This window comes from Delphinapterus leucas, chromosome 12 (assembly GCF_059928025.1).
Source record: "Delphinapterus leucas isolate spDelLeu-1000000601 "Yukka" chromosome 12, BTC_Dleu_Yukka2, whole genome shotgun sequence".
Lineage (NCBI taxonomy): Eukaryota > Metazoa > Chordata > Mammalia > Artiodactyla > Monodontidae > Delphinapterus > Delphinapterus leucas.
This window is the reverse complement of record NC_143140.1, coordinates 39,515,614-39,538,069: the sequence shown is the minus strand read 5'-3', so window position 1 is coordinate 39,538,069 and position 22,456 is coordinate 39,515,614. Positions and strand designations below refer to the sequence as shown.

The window sequence follows — 22,456 nt, the reverse complement described above, 5'->3', positions numbered from 1 at the left end:
TTTTTGAACCATGTGAATGTATTACCTAGAATGTAAAAAAAATGAATAAAACTAAGTAAAAGTTTTGGGAATGCTATACTTGGAGGAACTAATCTTGACCTTTTTCTGTTTTTCGAATCAAAACACATATAAAAATGACTTAATGATTTCCTAAAATTTGGAGTTAGTCTTCAGATTTCTGTCTTTCTCACTCTAAATCTGATATCCTCTCAGAATGGGGTGGCACATATTTGCCCCAGGTTATCTTGTTTGTGTCCCAATATGTTTGAATTTGCCTATAATATCTACAAAATTTCAAGCTAAGAAAAGAAATGAAGCTCACACAAAATCATATTCTTGGTCTGTTTTTTTTTTAAACATCTTTATTGGAGTATAATTGCTTTTTACTGGTGTGTTGCTTTCTGCTTTATAACAAAGTGAATCAGTTATACATATATCCCCATATCTCCTCCCTCTTGCATCTCCCTCCCTCCCACCCTCTAGGTGGTCACAAAGCAACTAGCTGATCTCCCTGTGCTATACGGCTGCTTCCCACTAACTGTTTTACATTTGGTAGTGTATATATGTCCATGCCACTCTCTTACTTTGTCCCAGCTTACCCTTCCCCCTCCCCATATCCTCAAGTCCATTCTCTAGTAGGTCTGCGACTTTATTCCCATCTTGCTCCTAGGTTCTTCATGACCTTTTTTTTTTGTTTTTAGATTCCATATATATATGTGTTAGCATACGGTATTTCTTTTTTGCTTTCTGACTTACTTTACTCTGTATGACAAACTCTAGGTCCATCCACCTTACTACAAATAACTCGATTTCGTTTCTTTTTCTGGCTGAGTAATATTCCATTGTATATATGTGCCACATCTTCTTTATCCATTCATCTATGGATGAACACTTAGGTTGCTGTCATGCCCAGGCTATTGTAAATAGAGCTGCAATGAACATTGTGGTAGATGACTCTTTTTGAATTATGGTTTTCTCAGGATATATGCCCAGTAGTGGGATTGCTGGGTTGTATGGTAGCTCTATTTTTAGTTTTTGAAGGAACCTCCATACTGTTCTCCATAGTGGCTATATCAATTTACATTCCCACCAACAGTGCAAGAGGGTTCCCTTTTCTCCACACCCTCTCCAGCATTTATTATTTGTAGATTTTTTGATGATGGCCATTCTGACTGGTGTGAGATGATATCTTATTGTAGTTTTGATTTGCATTTCTCTAATGGTTAATGATGTTGAGCATTCCTTCATGTGTTTGTTGGCAATCTGTTTATCTTCCTTGGAGAAATGTTTGTTTAGGTCTTCTGCCCATTTTTGGATTGGGTTGTTTGTTTTTTAGATATTTAGCTGCATGAGCTGCTTGTAAATTTTGGAGATTAATCCTTTGTCAGTTGCTTCATTTGCAAATATTTTCTCCCATTCTGAGGGTTGTCTTTTCATCCTGTTTATGGTTTCATTTGCTGTGCCAAAGCTTTGAAGTTTCATTAGGTCCCATTTGTTTATTTTTGCTTTTATTTCCATTTCTCTAGGAGGTGGGCCAAAAAGGATCTTGCTGTGATTTATGTCATAGAGTGTTCTGCCTCTGTTTTCCTCTAAGAGTTTAATAGTGTCTGGCCTTACATTTAGGTCTTTAATCCATTTTGAGTTTATTTTTGTGTATGGTGTTAGGGAGTGTTCTAATTTCATTCTTTTACATGTAGCTGTCCAGTTTTCCCAGCACCACTTACTGAAGAGGCTGTCTTTTCTCCATTGTATATTCTTGCCTCCATTATCAAAGGTTAGGTGACCATATGTGTGTGGGTTTATCTCTGGGCTTTCTATCCTGTTCCATTGATCTATATTTCTGTTTTTGTGCCAGTATCATACTGTCTTGATTACTGTAGCTTTGTAGTATAGTCTGAAGTCAGGGAGCCTGATTCCTCCAGCTCTGTTTTTCTTTCTCAAGATTGCTTTGGCTTTTCGGGGTCTTTTGTGTTTCCAAACAAATTGTGAAATTTTTTGTTCTAGTTCTGTGAAAAATGCCAGTGGTAGTTTGATAGGGATTGCATTGAATCTGTAGATTGCTTTGGGTAGTAGAGTCATTTTCACAATGTTGATTCTTCCAATCTAAGACCATGGTATATCTCTCCATCTGTTTGTATCATCTTTAATTTCTTTCATCAGTGTCTTACAGTTTTCTGCATAGAGGTCTTTTGTCTCCTTAGGTAGGTTTATTCCTAGATATTTTATTCTTTTTGTTGCAATGGTAAATGGGAGTGTTTTCTTGATTTCACTTTCAGATTTTTCATCATTAGTTTATAGGAATGCAAGAGATTTCTGTGCATTAATTTTGTATCCTGCAACTTTACCAAATTCATTGATTAGCTCTAGTAGTTTTCTGGTAGCATCTTTAGGATTCTGTATGTATAGTATCATGTCATCTGCAAACAGTGACAGCTTTACTTCTTTTCCGATTTGGATTCCTTTTATTTCTTTTTCTTCTCTGATTGCTGTGGCTAAAACTTCCAAAACTATGTTGAATAATATTGGTGAGAGTAGACAAACCTTGTCTTCTTCCTGATCTTAGAGGAAATGGTTTCAGTTTTTCACCATTGAGAATGATGTTGTCTGTGGGTTTGTCATATATGGACTTTATTATTTTGAGGTAAGTTCCCTCTATGCCTACTCTCTGGAGGGTTTTTATCATGGGTGTTGAATTTTGTTGAAAGCTTTCTCTGCATCTACTGAGATGATCATATGGTTTTTCTCCTTCAACTTGTTAATATAGTGTTTCACATTGATTGATTTGCGTATATTGAAGAATCCTTGCATTCCTGGGATAAACACCATTTGACCATGGTGTATGATCCTTTTAACGTGCCGTTGGATTCTGTTTGCTAGTATTTTGTTGAGGGTTTTTGCATCTATGTTCATCAGTGATATTGGACTGTAGTTTTCTTTTTTTGTGACATCGTTGTCTGGTTTTGGTATCAGGGTGATGGTGGCCTCGTAGAATGAGTTTGGGAGTGTTCCTCCCTCTGCTATATTTTGGAAGAGTTTGAGAAGGATAGGTGTTAGCTCTTCTCTAAATGTTTGATAGACATAATCATATTCTTAATGAATGTCTCCTTTTGTCTTAATAAGTTAACACTTTCCCTCATTAGAAAGGTGTTTATTCCAACATATGGAGGAGGTATGAGTTCAACTCTATAAAATCACATAGGGCAGAGACTTTGTAAACATAATCAAAGCAAAGTTTGATATCCTTGCATGTCTGCATAAAAGTTAGATTTCAATGATTTGCTTTTATACATTCTTCGTTTTATGGAAGGAAATCATCTTAGAATTATTAAGAAACATCTGTTTTGGACTCAAGTCAGAAAATTTCAGAAATCAAAGGGAGATAAAGTAGTTTTAAGCATAATAAAATTTTATTTTGAAAGACATATTTTTGCTTTTCCAAGCTCATGTGTTACCTGAAAAATTAAAGGGATCATTTTTATTCTTCTCCAGAGTTATTGAACTAACAGGGGATGTAACTCCTGATATGAAATCCATTTCCAAGGCTGACCTTATCGTCACCACACCAGAGAAGTGGGATGGAATCAGCAGAAGCTGGCAGAATAGGAACTATGTAAAGCAAGTCACTATTCTCATCATAGATGAGATCCATCTGCTAGGTGGGTGCCACTATATCTGAGTCCAGTTTACAAACTTCGACTCTTCATACTTGCAGCAGCCAGCATCAGAACTTGTGTTAAATGATTAACATACATTATTCCTATTTCTTAGGGGAGGAAAGAGGCCCTGTTCTAGAAGTCATTGTATCTCGAACGAATTTCATCTCATCTCACACAGAAAAGCCTGTTAGAATAGTTGGACTATCTACTGCATTGGCTAACGCCAGAGACCTTGCTGACTGGCTCAACATTCGTCAGGTATGTGGAAGACTGATAAATTAGGCATTTAATAGTATGGCTCAAGGCTATATTAAGGAGGTGCTATAACACTATAAACTAAAGTATAAAAACTGGAAAGGTTTCTCTCTCATTTTTACTCTAGATGGGCTTGTTCAACTTCCGACCATCAGTGCGTCCAGTTCCACTGGAAGTTCACATTCAGGGTTTCCCAGGTCAACATTACTGTCCTCGTATGGCTAGTATGAATAAGCCTACATTTCAGGGTAAGCTTCAGATTCTTGGAATGAAATACCAACCATTTTGTATGGTAGCCTTTAAATGCATTCTAAATGATGTGGGTTTCTTTGAAAGGGTGGTACTGCTCCAACTTCTACAAATATCTAAAACTATTTACCTTAACTGTTAAGGAGTATAAATATATTTTGAATTAACTATTGACAATTAGATTTCATAAGTGATAATGTCTTTGTAGTAGAATAAATGTATGTAACTTTTTAAAATAATCAAATTAGTCTTAAAAATAATTTATTACGGTACCATGGTAGTAGCTTGAGTAAATGATAAATAGAGGGTACAAGTTTTAAAAACTCACATAATATTGATTTTTATCAGAGATCATCTTAAAAATTTCAGTACTTTTTTTGGCAATGCATCTGTTTATATGTTTTGTTTTTTGTTTTTCCCTTTCTAACAAATTAGGCAAGCAAGAAAGATTTGAGAGTAACACTCCTATCTTACTAAAACATGTTTTCATGTTTAGGCTGCCTAAGGAATATTTATTATATCAATTAAAAATAACCTCCAAAATAAATTCCCTAACGTGAACCGCTGTTGATTGTGAGGTGACAGTTGTGAGGTGACTTTTTAGCTGCTGTAATTAGCCTTATGACAGAAGCAAAGTATTGATTGTGAACTAGAGACCAATCTTGGCAGTTCAGATTATTTACACCTCCACAGAAGCATTGTACAAAATCACTAATGAACAATAAATCTGTCGTGAGCTGTTCAGCCACACCTGTTCTTGCAGCAGCAAAAATCCATTAAATGTTGAGGTTTTAAAAAGAGGCAAATTCATTCATGGTTATGTGTACAAATGATACCAATATTGTACTAATATGTGTATTTTAAACGTTGTATCTCTAATATGATTTATCAAAGCATTACCATTTGTATTCTATAAATTCTGATAAACTGTGTGTTCATTTTTCATAGTATGTATTGTAGATTGCTTATATTTATTTAAGGAATGGCTGATTGCAAACCAGTGATTGAAATGAAGCATTTTGTGTTATGTAAATCAATAGTAAATAACCTATACCTGCACTTCTCTAGATATGGCATAGGTACAGTAGCTGTCCTTGTAAACTATTTATTATACCTGTAGTGGATCACTATATTTCTTTCAGTTTAGATTTACGATTTTGTGATAGCTTTATTTCTCACTCTTAGGGTATAAATATAGTCAAAGTCCTGTCCACATTTCCATTTATGAACCTTGTTTTTTAGCCCATAAAAAGAAATTCTGCAGTTCACATTTCAAACAAGAAATTACAAGGAGGTTGAACTTCTTATATAAAATAAAAGTTTTTAATAACTCTGTTTTAAGAGACCTGTGTACACCTAAGTATAAATTCTACTTGTGCCATCTTATCAGCATTTTGGAGCCTATGCATAGCAAAGAAACCTCAACTCCAATTAGGTCAAATGATTTATGTGACTCTTTAAGTAATATTTTCAGTCTTATTACCCAGTTTTCAAATTACTCATCTTCTGTGTGTCTACTCCCTATGTTTCGTCACTCAGATATAGATTCAAGCGTGGTATTCTTTTGAGCTCTCTTCTGCATTCTCTTATCTTCCCTCTTGAAATCTTACACATATGTTTTTAGAAAAAAACAGAAGGAAGACATTCTTCTGACTTATTTCTGACTAATTTATTGATACAAACTCTCTAAATTTTTCTATCTACTGGCAACAGGACAAAAATAAAAGGAATTTTTTGTGGCTTTTCTTCACCACCCGCCCCAGGACTTGACTCTCTCTTCAGACCCCAGGACCGATTAACTGTGGAATATCACTGCTCAGGCAAGCAGAAGCACAACTCAGAAATAGAAAACCCCACCTAAGATTTAGTATCCATATACAGCTATTAATGGAGAGTCGGCTTTTAAGTCTCCTTCCTTGGCAGTTCAGAACAGAACCGGGAGTCGAGATAGTTGAGTCTTCCCTGTCCTAGGCAGAATACTCCCCTGAGCAGAGCCAGCTACCTTTCCTTTCCTATCATTTCTCCAATATGCTGTCAGATCCAGGTAGTAGCTCAAATAATGCTATACTTCATGACCAAATCATGAATTCAATTAAGTCATTTACACCGTTAGTTTTCATGTGTCCATTTGATGTCCTGATGAAATTCAGATTCTGGTATAAGTGGCTTACCATTGTATTTTCCACAACTTTTCAACAGCAATTAGAAGCCATTCTCCAGCCAAACCGGTTCTGATATTTGTCTCATCAAGACGTCAAACCCGTCTTACTGCTTTGGAATTGATAGCCTTTCTGGCTACTGAAGAAGATCCAAAGCAGTGGTTGAATATGGATGAAAGAGAGGTAAGCAGCATATTTTATTTCTACTTCTTTTACATGTCAAATTAGTTTGTATTGTAGTATAATGGAAATTACACATATAAGTATGTTTAGTTTTAATCTATATTAAAAGTTTCGTATAACATCACAGAAATGTGGGGAAAAGATAGAGAAAATGCATAAATACTGCCACCTTAAAACTATTAATATTTTCATGGATTTTCTTCCAGTATTTTTCCACTAAATATTTTTTTTACATCATATTTATTCCTGTATTTTTCCCTTTAACATCATCACCTATGCATATTTTAATATTCAGCTAAGATTTCTCTAATATTTGAGTGTTCACTGCCCTCATGGAACTTATAATCAATTTTGGAAAATTAACTTTTTATAAACTATATAACGTGACCATTTTTGAAAATTTAGAAAACACTGATAAGTATGTGAAAATTAAAAACCTGTTGTTATCCTTTAACTAAGTAATAACCGTCATTAAATTCTTTTATGTCTACATAATAATATTCTATTACGTGGCTATTCCATTGTATTTTTCTCCTATAATTAAATAGTTATGCATCTTTATTATTATAGGTTTTTCTTTGTTAGAATTATTTCCTCGGTATAAAGTTCTAAATTTAAAATCAATGGGTCGGATAATGTGGACATTCTTATAGCTTTTCATATACACTGATAATTACTTTCCAAAAGGGCAATAGTAATTGTGGTTATCACTATTGATGTATGAATTGTCAGCAGTATATGAGAGTAACAGTTTCACTACATCCTCATTTGTCGTAATTTATTGTTATACATAAAATGTTTCTTGTTGCTTTAGTGTTTATGTGTGCCTTAATTTTTTTGTGGTTGAACATTTTTTTAATATATATTTGTTTAATTTTTTTCTTTTTTGTCCCTTCATTCCTTTGGGCTTTTATCTGTTGCAGCAGAGCGATTTTTCTTATAGATTTGTGTGGGAGCCTTACCAAATTAAAATACCACACACACACACACACACACACACACACACACACACACACTCCCCTAAAACTATACAAGCTTACCTTGGAGATATTGTAGATTGGGTTCCAAACCATTGCAATAAAGCAAACCTTGCAATAAAGCAAATCACACGAAATTTTTGGTTTCCTAGATCATAACAAAAGTTATATTTGCACTATACTATAGTCAGTTAAGAGTGCAATAGCATTATGTCTTAAAAGAATGTACATACCTTAATGTAAAAAGACTGTATTGCTAAAAAACGCTAACCATCATCTGAGCCTTCAGTAGTCGTAGTAGTGACATCAAAGATCACTGATCACAGCTCATTGTAGCAAATATAATAATGATGAAAAAGTTTGAAACATTGAGAGAACTTCCAAAACGTGACACAGAGACATGAAGTGAGCAAATGTTGTTGAAAAAATGGTGTTCATAGACTTGCTCAATGTAGAGTTGCCAGAAACCTTCAATTTGTAAAAAAAAGACAATATCTGCAAAACACAATAAAATGAGGTATGCCTTACGATGTCACTCTTTTCCATGTGTGTGTATTGATTATATATACGTATTAATCTTTCATCTACTTTATTAGTAAATTTTGGTAGTTCACTGAATGTCATTTATCTTAGTTGTTTTTTCGAATAGCAGTTTTTGCATTTTATGTGATACAATCTGTTTATATGGGCTTTGTGATTCCTTCTAATACTTCTAAACGTAGGTATACCTCCTCCCCTCCATAGATTTGTAGACAGTGATTTTTCTTTTCTAATACTTTTCCAGTTTTTTTAAATATGCTCCTAGTTGGAGTTATGATGAAAAAATAGTTGATATCGGTAATAAAACTGTTGCATTGTCCTCCTTCTCCCTGCACACCTCCCCTTTCTCATCTCACACAGCCTGAAGAACAGTAAACATGCTGCTCCTAGCCCACTAGTGTCAGTGTCAACAGTCACATATTTCTCCCCTTCCACATCTCACGACTCATTTAGGGTTAGTACCCCTGTTGGATGGTACTGGGTATATTATGGTCATACATTAACTAATATTAGTTAACTAATAATAGTTAATATTTCAAAGCGTTCTTGCATAGGACCAACCACAGATGACCCCAAAATTAGCTTCATATAAAAGGTATCACATGACTCCATGAAGTAGAGTGAAAGTTATCATTTTATCTTTTAAGTTTCATCATTAGTTCATTACTGTGACTTGTAGGCATATACAAGGTGTATAACTCAAGATCATTTAAAATCAAAATAATTTTGTTAAAAGTTCCTTGTCCTGTGTTATTTAATTATTGTGCCCAAATAATCACCCTGTTTTGTCTAAACAGTATCTTGAAGGCAAATGCTGAAAATAGTTGTATGGAATATTGACAGTTTAGTTTATGTGCAGCATCTATCTAGGCTTAGTTTTGTTTTTTGTTTTTGTTTTTGTTTTCTTCTTGTGTCTTATCCCTAACAGTGTTCCTAATGGAGACTTTTCTTAGAAGTCAAGGTGCAAGGTACCTACTTATTGAATCCATTTTGGGATGTTTGCTTATATATATAAGAGCTGTGCCTTTAGCACATATGTGACTCACATGAACCTCAAATGTGAACCTCATGTGCTCTCCCCAACTATAGTACAACTCTACTATTCTTTATTTTTTTATTTTAAGGTATGAGACCTAAGGAATTCTGGACAGCTCAGCCATTATATGGAACTACCTCTCTGTTTTGTTTTGTTTCGTTTTTATTTAACCCAAGAATCTATCACCAAGGCTCATTAGAAACCATAGGATTTACTTGCATGGTTTCTGCTGTTTCATAGACTTTCACTGCTAAGATAGGACAGTTAGAAATTGCCATTTCTGCACATTTTGTTTCACTAAGCCCATCTCAAGAATAAGACAACCCAGGCTTTGTTTTTATTCCTGCCTCTAAAAGCAATCACCTTTAAAATCAAAATTTCTGAGGGTTTATAACCAATTATTATGCAAATTTATTCTAATTATACCAAAACCTCCTATAAAGCAGGTGTTTCCGTGCGTTGTTGAATCCCCTAAATAATTAAATTAGGAGGACTTTTTAGCACTTTAATTTTGTAAGAGTTATTTTCTGTAATATCCGGGGCTAGACACTTGGTGACGATTCCTATTGCTGCTCCTTGGACAGTGTCAGGTTGGTGTTCTGTGGTAGGTCATGAGTACTCTGGTTAGGACTCTAGTGTTGACAACTTGATCATTCAAGGAGGCAGAGTAAGCATGGGAGCAGTTATCCTGGCAGCTGTGAGGCAGGGTGCTTGTGGAAGAGGGTTGCATCAAAGTCATTCTGAAACTGAATGGTGTGAAGTCAGAAAGTGTCCCTAGATGTGGAGGTGGGAGGGGAGAGGTTCAGTGGGGGAGTAAAGAAAGCCAGGGCAAATCTGAAGAGGCTGGAGAAAGAGAATGTGACCAAGGAAGAATGTATGTGTTGTATTTTGTTTCTCAGCAAAGACAAAAGGAGTTGTCCATCTAACTTTTTAACCCAGTAAAATCTCTTTACTTTACCTAAAGTAAAGTATTAGGAAGCAGATCCTCTTCAAGTGGATCACTGATATGAAATCATACTGCAGAATGAGAAAACCCCAAAAGTAATGCCCTTTCGTATTTGCCATTATGAAGACTTCTTGCACTGATTTCAAAAGTTTGTGGGCATGTGCTGCCCTGTCTCTTGAATTCTCAGTTGGACAGCCACCACTTCCACCATTAACCTCAAACTATTGTTGGGCTTTTGCCTCACTCTCTCAAGCTTCAGTTTCAAGACAGAAACATCTGAATGCCTGAACTTCAATCTCTAGCATGCAGCAGGAATAGGGAATATCTTCTTCACTTTGGCCTCTACTGAGGGATTTTCAGGTACTGGCTGTCTATAAACAGTGTAGGTACAAGCAGTGAAGGTTCACTATAGTCTATTATTTGTCCAAACTCACTGATACACAGTCTCTCCAAACCTACACTTAAAAAAACAAATTTCTTCTAACAATGCAATTCTCCCTCATATAACCAAAATCCACTCATCCCTCCCCAAGGGGGGCAACTGAAAATTTCATCATTAAATCCATTAATCCTAGATCTCTTGATTATATCCAGCCACCCTCTGGTTCTTTGGCAATCCTCTCTCAATATTCTCTAGCCAATGGACTAAATGATAAAGTCACCCACAATTAACACATGCTATATTCAACAGTAGAGGATAGGGAGAGGAAAGAGAAATGAAATTAGTTAAAATATGTAACATATCATTAGTTAAAATATGTTAGTGCAGGGCTTCCCTGGTGGCACAGTGGTTAAGAATCCACCTGCCAATGCAGAGGACACGGGTTCGAGCCCTGGTCCAGGAAGATCCCCCACATGCTGCGGAGCAGCTAAGCCCATACGCCACAACTACTGAGCCTGTGCTCTAGAGCCCGTGAGCCACAACTACTGAGCCCATGTGCCACAACTACTGAAGCCCACATGCCTAGAGCCCGTGCTCCGCAACAAGAGAAGCCACCGCAATGAGAAGTCCGTGCACCGTGACAAAGAGTAGCCCCCTCTCACCACAACTAGAGAAAGCCCACGCAGAGCAACGAAGACCCAATGCAGCCAAAAAAATAAAATAAATAAATTTTAAAATAAATAAAGAAATAAAATATGTTAGTACATATATGAGATAGCAAGGGTAGAGACCACAGTGTTTGTTTCTGCAACTGATTGGGGAGCTAAAAAGATATTTGTGGTTTATTTTCTCTGCTATCCATCACCTGGACACTTCTTCAACCAGTCCCTAAGCTAATTATGATTCTTTATCCAGTGGAGTTACCAAAACCCACATTACTGAGACACTGGAAATTGGATGTTCATATATGCTTAGTATATAGGGTTTTTTAGAACTTTGATTTATTTTCCAAATGTGAGAAGATTTCTCTGAGGTCCATTCAAAGTTTTCCCTCCCCTTATTGTATAGCAGTAGCCCAGTTTTTCCATCAGGGTCAGTCACCTAAACTACACCAGGACCATATTTTCCTTGCTCACCCTGTAGCATAAGGGCCTCAAATGGCCCTGTGGCTGTTTCAGCTTCCAAGTAAATTGTTACATCCCTTGGATATTGTCTGTAAACTAGAAGAGCTAGAGGTATAGGGAAAGGAAACAAAAAATTTCCAAGTGGATTATTAGCTATGTTTGCAGAAGACATCGGCATACACTGACTACTTGGTTCCTAGAACTGTATGTTCTGGCAGTGAGAGAAGTAGCATCATTTAATGATTGCGTAGTTCAGAGCATACACCTTATCCTACAAAATAACACACCAGCCTTGCCAAAGTAGTGTATCTCAGCTGCCACTCAGTCATTAATCTATAAAACCTGCTCTTTCTGGGTAATGAGAGACATAATAGGAACAGTGGATCCCATGGCATCCATTGTCTTAATCTTTCTCTATGATGTGAGCTCTTCAGTCAGAAAAATTATCATGCAGGATATCATGAAGATGTATAAAGCATTCAGTAATCCTACCATTGAAGCCACTGGCAGGACATGATGGGCAGGATAGGAGAATCAAAATCTGTAGTGTCCATTCTAGACATCATCTCAAATAGATGTCCCCTCTGTGATAGAAAGGGTCCAGTATAATTCCCTTACCACCAGATAGCTGTCTGTTCCCATGGCGAAGTTACTTATAATGGGCCCAGGGTTGTCTGCGTTGGTGGCATATGGGGCACTGAGCAGTGGCAGTAGTGGGTCGGCCTGAGGAAGAGGAAGTCCGTGTTTAGCCCAGGCAGAGTTTCATCTCTTCCACCGTGGAGCCACTTAGTACGTGAAACCATTGCACAAAGACCTGGGGCCTGGGAGGGAAGCTGCTGGGTACCCTCAGATGCCCACTTGACTGTTAACAGCATTTTCCACACTGCTGTTAACTTTTTGGTAAACATCTTCATGGGATATAGGTAGCTGTTTATTCTAGCACCATTCTAAAAGTTCATCTACACAAAACTTCTGCCTTTCTTGCCACTTGTCTTCCAATAGCACTCTTGCCAAGCTCCTGACCATTTGGCTAATCCAGTAACTACAGAGCAAAGGATGGATCATCAATTTGCATCATCTCTACTTTGTAGGAAAGTGACAAGGAGATACTTAACACTCAACTTTTACTCTTTCCTTAGAGTCATCCGTGAAAGGACCATAATACCACATCAGTGTACTTCTTATGGTGCCACAATCTTGTTCAAAGCCATTTGGAATTTGGAATTTTTTCCCCCTCAGTCAATTTGACATAAGAAATACCCCATGGGGCCTAGGTACATAGGTTGAAGTCGAGATAGTATGGCAGGAATAGGCACACACATGGAGGGTTCATGGATCACCTTTCATGATATTCTTCCATCAGCTCCTTTTATTTCTAATAACGATGAGTGCTGCTAGATAGCTCAGATAACATCCAGTTCGTGATCAGCAGCTTCAGTTGCAAGGTTACCTGGTATTACATAGTCAGGAATTCTTTCTCTCCCCGCTCAAAAATATCCATTAAATAATCCTCTAACTTAAATCAATAGGTAGCTCTTAAGAGAATTTGTAAAGTATTCATTTATTTAACATATATTTATTGAATGTCTACAACTTACCCAGCACTGTGTGTTAGCCTTACTGATCCCAAACCTCAAAGAGCTTAAGTGAAGAAAATAGAAATTTAAAAATATATGCATGATTAAATAAATAAGGTGATATCAAATTATGAAAATTGTATGGAAGAAACCAATAAGAAATGGAATAGAATAGGGGAATGGAAGGCTTCTTTAAATAGATTAGTCAGAGAAGACTTCTCTAAAGAGATGACATTTAAGCTGAGCACCAAAGCGTAAGAACAAGCTGGCTACACAAAGAGAGAAGATAACAGCGTTTCAGGTGAAGGGACAGCATGTTAAAGGAACAGTGGGCAGATCAGTTGAGCTGGAGCCGCATAAGCAGGAGGAGGGTGGTACAAGTTACACTTGAGAGACAGGCAGGAGCCAGCTCATGCAAGGCCATAGCCCCATGGTTAAGGAGCTTGGATTTTTATTCTAAGTACTATGGGAAGACAGTCATTTTTTCATTTATTAGACCAACATTTATTGAGCTCCTTCTGTGTGTCAGGTGTCAGGTAAAGTTCCTGCCCTATGGAATTAACATTCTAGTGGGAGTGATAGCTAATAAGCAAGTATGTCAAGTTGTAATAATTCACATGGGGGAAAAAAATAAGCAAGTTAAAGGGAATAGGGAATGCCAAAGATGGTAGTGGAATGTTGTACATTAATACAAGTTGAGAAGGCCTCCCTGATGAAGGTACCTTTGAACAAAGAACTGAAGGAATCAAGGAAGCAAACTAAGCAGGTATCTGAGGGAGGAGTGTTCCAGGGCATTAAAGGGTTTTAAGCTAAACCAATTACATACCCCAATTTACATTTTAAGATCACTTTTGCTGCTTAGTGGAAAATGAATTGAAGTGGAAGTAAGCATGGAATTAATGATGGTGGTGACCTAGGGGCCACCTAGAGTGGTAACAGTGGGAATGAAAAAATATATTTGGGGCTAAATGCAATAGGACTTTCTAATAGATGAGAAATGGAGATTCAAGAACTGAAAAGAATCAAGAATGGTGCCCCAGTTATTAACCCTAAACATCTGAGTAAATAATAGCGTCATTTATTGAAATGGGGAGAACCGAGACTGTAGGATAGAGAGGAAGGAGGAGACAGATTTAGGATGGAGAGAGACAGATGGAGAAGACAGATCTGAGCTTAAAAAAAAAAAAAAAAAAAAGGAAAGAAAAGAAAAGAAAATTATATTTTGGACATGTTAATTTGTATCTCCAAGACTTTCAAGTGGAGATCTCAAGGCAGTTAAATGTCGGAAGTCTGTAAAACCCACAGAGGATGTGAGATATATGAACTTGGGAGCATCTGCATAGAAGCAGCCTTTAAACCCAGGTGAGCACCTGAGACCCTCGGATAGAGAGGGTGGAGATCAAAAGGCAGGCCTGAGGGACTCTCTCATTGTGAGCTTAGGTAGAAAATGAGCTGGCAACGAACCCTGAGAAAGCAGTGCCAGTGAGGAAACAGTGTCCTAGAACACTGTAGACAGGAGGGGTTCGTGAAGGAAGGAGTGCTTGACTACATCAAATGTTAATGGGAGCTGAGTGAGATGAGAGCAGAGAAACACCGGTGGGATTTAGCACTTGGACATCTTGGACGAACTTGGCAAGTAGGGTCAGTGACATGTTGTGAACATAAGCCAGTTTGGAAGGAGTTGAGGAATAAATGGGTGGGAGGGGAAGGAAATGGAAGCAAATAGCGTATACAACTCCTTCTAGAAGCTTTTCTATGTAATTTAATTAGTTATAATTTAGTGCCTAACAAGTGTGGTTCGTTGGCTTCTGCCAAATACTCTGCAATCTGGTTTGACGTGCAAGGGTGAATGGTGCTGGGATCTGGATAGTTGCCAACCTGCTTGGAAAGATAAAAGATCAGAGGGAACACCCTTTCTTCTGAGCGGGTTTACTGATTGAAAGCTCAGAATACTGTGCTTATTTCATCACTCACACCTTGCATGAGATGCATACCTGGGATGGGAAAGCAGAACCCTGGCTGAAGATTAGACTTTATTCTTCAGTCTTACTTAAATTCTCCTCCTCAACTCCTCTGTGTGTCTGTCCAATTAGCAGCAGGGCTAACCCTTTCTTCTTCCACACTGTTAAATAAGGTCCAGGTAGCTAAAAGGAAAGCACATCAAAGACAACTAGCTTTTTTTTTTTTTTCCCCCTTACATCCTTACAAGTAGGAATGAATTAAACAGAATCCTACAAGGCTTTTTGCCCTGAAGGTCCTGGACCACAATGTTTGAGTTGTGTTCTAAAGTCTGCGGTACCACGAGAAGGTAGATGCTGGGAAATAATCTGAAGCAGGAAAGGGGATAGCTTTCTGACTGAAGCACGATAGGAAAAGAATCCAGATGTGGATAACATGAAAATCGGAGGAGTATGGAAGACAAGAATTCCTTGGAACATAGTATTGTTAAACCTTGTTAATTCAAATTAATTGGCTAGAAGACTCACACAGATGACACTGAATATAATTAAGGAAATGTGCTAATTATAAATTTACACAATGCTTCAAAGTGAATTAATGAAAAACTGTAGCATAGGTACACAGGAGGAGCACGTTCATGAAAAGTAGAATTGGTGTTATTTCCGCATGCTTAATACTGAAGGAATTTTTTGATGCTTGAAAATTATTTCATTTTAAGCTAAACATAACTCACCCAACCTCATTACAAGTAAAACCTTCATAGACGTACAAAGATGAACTATAGCCTAGCTCTACACAAAATGATCACAAGTTCAGATTTGGTGGAGTTTCTACTACTGACATTTTACTATAGCTTTCTTTGATTCATTTGCTTTTTCATTCAACATATATATATTGACCTCTTCCTGTAGGTAAGAAGTTAGTACCAGGCTTTGAAAATGGACTTGGAGATTGTTAAAAATCAGAAATTAAGTTGAGTTTAATGTAGGGTAACCACATTTTCAACTTGGACAATCTGTTTTATCAAACTAAAATAGATTTAGCTCCTGATACAAAACTCCCACCCCAAGTGCTTTCTATTTTGATCAAGCTTCAGACCTCTTAATGACTACCCAATAAAGAAAACTATTAGGCTCAGAATATTGTGTCAAAACAGACGTTATCTACAGATTTGCTGAACATTGGACATTGAACTGAGTTGGGTCTCATGGAATATTTGTGTAATTAAGAGCAGCTTCAAGATAGGAGACTGTTCTTTTTTATTTTGTCTTAGTTGATATCATATATGTCCTATTGACTAAAGAGGCAAAGCTCGTATTATGCTTAGTAATAATCGCTATATTTATCAAGTACTTTATAGTTCACTAAAGACTTATCCCATTTAATCATGAACTCTGGGAGGGTCGTTCCTGTTATCCCAATTTTACAGACGCAGAAACTGAAACTTAGAAGAATTAAGTGACTTGCCCAATAGCACAAAGCAAGTAAGCAGAGGGTGGGAGCTCAAAAACAGAGTGGCTGTCTCAGAGTAACGTTCTTTTACTGTCCTGCACAGTAATGGCATCATGGACAACATACTGTCTAGAGAAGATGGAAAAGTCAAAGTAAGGGTGTGTGTCATTTGACGGGGACGGAAGTCAGTAGCTAAAATATCAAATGCAAGCAACCAACAAGAGCTGTGCCGTTCTCAATCATGAGAGGTGATATCTTAGTTTAGAAAAGAATGTTATTTTAAGTATTCTTCATTTTGAGGCGTAGGAGTAGAAATACTCAAATAATAAAGAAGAAATAGATTTGCAAATCATCTGCATAGCGTTCCCCAGCTGTGTGAGTCCAGGACATTACTCATTATTTCAAGTCTTATCTGTTTTTTGTATACCGTTTAAAACAATGTGGCCCAGCCCTAAGGCAAGTGGATGATGTCATTACTTCAAGTAGTTATTTGAAATATCCCTCATTCATGTGATGATTAGAGGGTGGCATTGTGGTTGAGAGCATGGACTAGAGCCAGGCTTCCTGGGTTCAGTACTGACTTCCCACTGCAAGTGGGATGATTCACTTCTGAGCCTCATCCTTTAATCTGTGAAAGGATGATAATCTATCCCCACAAGAGTCTTGTGAGGATTAAATGTATTAGTACATTTAATGTACATAGAACAGGCCTGGAACAGAGTTAAATATTCAATAAGTGTTATTACATTGAATAACATCTTTTAAACAGATAGATTCTTTTTGCTGAAAGCACTGGTAAAATTTGGTCATATATTTATAATCTTTTGCTTGTGGTCCTTCACAAATTTAATTCATATTAATATAGTATTTGTTCATTTAAAATTGTGCTACTTTAGAAAATCAATTCTATAATGTCCCTTTTATCAGCTTTCTCTGCATTTTAAAAGCAGAGATGTATGAAAATGTTCTCCAAGAATGTTTTGGAATTTTAACTCACCAGAAATTGAAATAAGCATAAAATGTATACTCAAAAAATTACCAATAGCATAGTGAATTAAGTTGGAAACATTAATAAGGAAAAATTTGTAATATCTCAGCCCTATATAGCCCAGTTTTGATATTGCTATTATTAAGAATCAGGCTAACCTAAAAGCAGACATTGAAAATAGTATTGTGTTTATTTAGCAGACAATAGCAAAGATTTACATGTTATTATTTAGATTTCATTTATATATTTACTTCTCATATAATTGTATTTTTAATCATTTATAAATGTATTTATATATTAACAGTATCATAAATTACTTTGAGGTGTGCTTGTTTTGGGTTTCAGAGGGGGCAGCAAGAGAATATGTTCTGAGGTGTATTGGTAAAGTTTGGAAACTTACTACCTTTAATTAATTTTATTTTTTTATTTTTTTCCTATTAGTAGATCAAAAGAATGTTCTAAAGTGTTTCTTTCATTTTAGTTTTTCCCCTTCAGTCTGTAGGGTTTATCATAAAAAGTGTATTTTAAGAATAAAAGTAATTATGAGGAAATGTTTTAACTTCATTTAACATCTGTACCAGATGTGATATATTTAATTATTTTTTTAAAAAAGGAAGTCTTTGTAACTTTCATTATTCTTCTGTATGGTACATCTTTTATTGAGTGTTTTATACAATTGATAAGCATTATTCAGTGGCATATGGTCTGAGTCTGATGTGCTTTGAAAAGAGTACAGAGTTCTGATAATGAGGATTCTGTGAAAATGGGAAAACCAGCACAACAGATACTCTTTGAGAAAGTATGGGTTTTTAGCATCTTGAAACAATATATCACACTCAAAGGGACAGAACTGGGCTGCACAATCTGTTAGCTCATTCTTGTCCAATCTGGTCTCCTCCTTTCTTTTGGAGCCAGCATTGTCATCAACTCACTGAATTATATTCTGACTGGAATGTATTTCAGGCACAGAGTAATGTATCTACTTAAATGGAATCCTATCTTTCTACAAAAGCTTTTTGAGTATAATAAATTTAAAATATAAAAAAAATTTCTATTAAGTTAAAGTAATTGGTTCAACAGTTTACATATGTGCCTTCTCCCCCACACCCTAAAGAAAGACCACTGCTTGGAGGAGCATAGGTCTGTTTTTATTTATAATACGGAAAAAATTTTTTGGTTTAACTAACATACAGTCAGACGTATTTCAGGGACCGTTTATCGGAAAGATACCTGCACATTACAGCAGATGTCCCTTGAACAGAAATGAACTATGGAATTAAAACTTCCTCTATCAAAGTGTGTTAGTTACATAATTATTCTTTTTAAAATTCTGTAGCAGCCTTTCTTAGCAAGAATTAAGCCTTCATGTCCTAAGACATCCAATGAATGTAATAAATGAACTTTTCTCCTAACCATCTAGAATGGTACTAACTATCCTTGGAAAAATTAAGAAGATGGCAATTCAGATATTTTTTTGTGAGGCTCAGTTCTCTCAGGGAAACAGAATTGAGAAAGACTACTATATAGTGCTCAAGGCCACTGAGCCTTTTAACTTGAAGCATAGTGTGTTGTGTAAAAGAATTAGGTGTTACTTTAGGGCTACATGTATGTAAAGGATTCAGTGTGATAATCTTTGTAAAGTGATAAGCACAATGCCTGACACATAATAAGTGCTCAACAAATAATATCTATTATCATGTTTTAAGCTTTCATTATCCTAAATTCCTAAAAAATTTTGCTTGTATTATGTTGTTTTGATCCAGATGAAACCTATTTTAAGTGTAGGATGAAGATGCATATAATCTAATCAAAAATTATATTTTCAAATTTAAACAGACTGTCCTTGTAATATTTTATGCTTAATGATTGAGTAACATTACTATAAATTTTGCTTTTTTTATGATGTACAAATAATTCAGAATTCATCCACAGTAACTGTGTAATAAATGAAGTTGTTTTCTGTGATTGTCCTCATGAGGATTTTAGGTCATTACCAGTTTAGATAGGCAAATAGTTCTTTTTAATGCATTGATTTATGTGAAAGTGGGGGAAGGGAATGAGAAACAGCCAGGCTTCCCTGATGCGGAAGGACGAGATATTACTGCCTCACCAAACCTCCTGCCACAGGATTCCTCAGCTTTCCTATGGTAAATGGTATGTTATTTTTTGGATATGATTGGCATTGCCATGGAACACTGCAAATTATACAAGTTATACATACACACTGCTATTTAAGTTGTGAAACTGAAAAATCCCGAAACTAATTGTCAGAGTAAGAATAATGAATTATTCTTGATAGTGTAAATTGAAGATATTTTATGCAGTGAACTATTGAACGAAAAAAGGATGATAGGCAGTCACTTGAGAACAGCTAACATAATTTATGAGACAGGACAGTACCTTTCTTTATAGCATACGTTTGTAGTCAGCATTTATATTAATACACTTCCATATTCTTGCTAAACAGATTGTAAAGAAAATAATGCAGGAATATCAGATGACTGTACTGTGACTATGAAACAGAATGAATTCTTTATACATTGCATTCAATTCAGGAAAGTGGGTAAATAAGATTTCTGATGTGTATGTTATTAAAATATTACCTAGTCTATGCAGTGCTTTTTATACATTAATAATTATTATAAAGCCAAACTCCATCTTTCTTTTTTATTTATTTTTTGATTATTGGAGTAAAAGAACTTTTTACCACATAAAAGACTTGGAAAACTTTTCCAACCATTGAAAATAAAATTAGTAAGAATGAAAACAGTTGGAATGCTTCATTATATGAATATGTTTGTCTTTTTTTTTTTAATTGGGGTATAATTGATTTACAACGTTGTGTTAGTTTCAGATGTACAGCAAAGTGAATCTGTTATACAAATACGTATATCTACTCTTTTTTTAGATCCTTTTCCCATATAGGCCATTACAGAGTATTGAGTAGAGTTCCCTGTGCTATACAGTAGGCCCTTGTTACTTATCTATTTTATGTATAGTAGTGTGTATGTGTCAATCCCAATCTTCCAATTTACCCCTCCCCCCTGAATATGTTTGTCTTATGAATTTTTACCAAAATGGCAGCAGCCACCTGAAGTTTCTCTAGATGGAGATTTTGTGAACTGTTTACTGGTTTATGCAGAGCAAGGAGCATAAGTGTATTGCAGGTATACTTGTGTATATTCGAGGTGATTAATAATAGAAGGCAAAAAGGAAATGAAGTCTGAAAATAATGTCAGTCTTCCAACTTCTATCTCAGTCTTCAGGCATATAATAGTTATACATGTATTGATGCCTACTTCCAAGTTCCTTCTCCACTGTTGTTTACTGATGTGGTCATGAAGCTGTAGACATAACTAAAACATGTCCTTCTTCTGAATGCTCATATATTCTCAAACCACTTGGTCTCTGCATTGCTGCCCTCAGGGAGTTGCCCAAGAAGGTTCCCAGGCTGCACCTAGTGTCGTCATCTTCTTTAGGGACAAGTAGAGGTCTATCATTAAGCAGAAAGAGATTGGGTTTTCTGTTTAGTTCTTTACAGGAAGTAAGTTTTGTAAGAAAATAAGATTTGCTGCTCGTTGCCATAAAATCTGTGTTGCATTAAGAATTTTCCATGTAGAATGGAAAGTGATAAAATATTCTGAGAGTATATATGAAATATAAGTTTCAGAAACTGTTTACACATATAAAATTCAATGAGCTAAACTGAGGCTAGAAATGCAATCTGTTTTAAAATGCAAAAACTGGAATGTATAAGAATTCTGAATGCTAAAGTTAGCATTTAAAATAAGTAAGGTAAGGAATTACTTAACCAATATTGCTAGAATAATTAACTATTTAGGAAAAATAAACTTAGATTTCTACCATACTTTCTATTACAAAATTACAAGTTAATTATTTAAATGTAAAAAATAAAACTATAACAGAAGTTAAAGGAATAGTAGGTGAATATGTATTTGATCTCAAGATGAGGAAAAGTTTTCTAAGCAAAAAAAAATAAGGGACCAATTTAAAATTTTAAGTCCATAAAGTAAAAAAATTAAATAAATAAAATGAAGTACTTATAAAACTGGATGAAAGTTTATACCATGTGATGGACAAGGGGTTGATACCCTTAATACATAAAGAGCTATCACAGACCAATAAGAAAAAAGGCTACTCAATAAATGGAAAGATAATTTACCAAAAAGTCAAACAGTAAATATGAAAAGTATTTAACTGAACTGTTGATTAAAGAAATGAGAAGTAAGCAAAAGTATATACCAGTTTGATTTTTTAAATGAAGGAACTGAGGCTCAGAGAAGGTATGTGACTTGCCCCTGGGTCACTAAGTTCAGTGAGAAGGCCTAAATTTGAATGACTACTCTTTGGTAGGATTATGACTGATTTTTCCCATTAATTTTTTGTCCATACTTTCTTAATTTTTATCACTGAGGCAAAAAATAGAGGTCTTTTCTATAACAAGACCAACACAGACACCGAAACGTTTTAGGCAGTATTATAGCATTTTAGTAGTTGTTACTCAATAAGGGGTAATGAGTACAGATTTTTTTCCTTGATGCATAAAAATAAAAGGGATAACGTTTACATTTTAATTAATTTACAGTATACATTCTCACTAAGTAGATATTCTTTTCAACTAATTTAACTTTAATCATAACTGCAGATGGGACCTATATTTTTATGCCCATATAGCATAAGAATTAAAAAAACAAAATGAAAAATGTGAAGCTAATGCACTGACATCTTGTAATTGTGTTTTTATTTGCAGATGGAGAATATCATTGGCACAGTAAGAGATTCCAACCTGAAGCTGACACTTGCTTTCGGAATAGGAATGCATCATGCTGGACTACATGAGAGGGACCGAAAAACAGTAGAGGAACTATTTGTAAATTGTAAAGTTCAGGTAATTTTTTTCCATGAACAGATATTTTAAAGGAACTTAAAAGTTGTATTTTAGTTAGATATAA

At 35.7% G+C, this 22,456-nt stretch overlaps 1 protein-coding gene across 2 annotated transcripts in view; it reads left to right on the top strand.

The window, feature by feature from the left end:
- The window catches only part of ASCC3 (activating signal cointegrator 1 complex subunit 3), a 337,466-nt gene that overhangs the window by 222,402 nt on the left and 92,608 nt on the right, over positions 1-22,456 (top strand). For both annotated transcript variants that reach the window (XM_089921889.1, XM_022553310.3), the window contains 5 exons: positions 3,490-3,656; positions 3,769-3,914; positions 4,039-4,159; positions 6,360-6,502; positions 22,255-22,392. In XM_089921889.1, the coding sequence (XP_089778015.1) occupies positions 3,490-3,656; positions 3,769-3,914; positions 4,039-4,159; positions 6,360-6,502; positions 22,255-22,392 (715 nt within the window). The remainder of the gene's footprint in view (positions 1-3,489; positions 3,657-3,768; positions 3,915-4,038; positions 4,160-6,359; positions 6,503-22,254; positions 22,393-22,456) is intronic.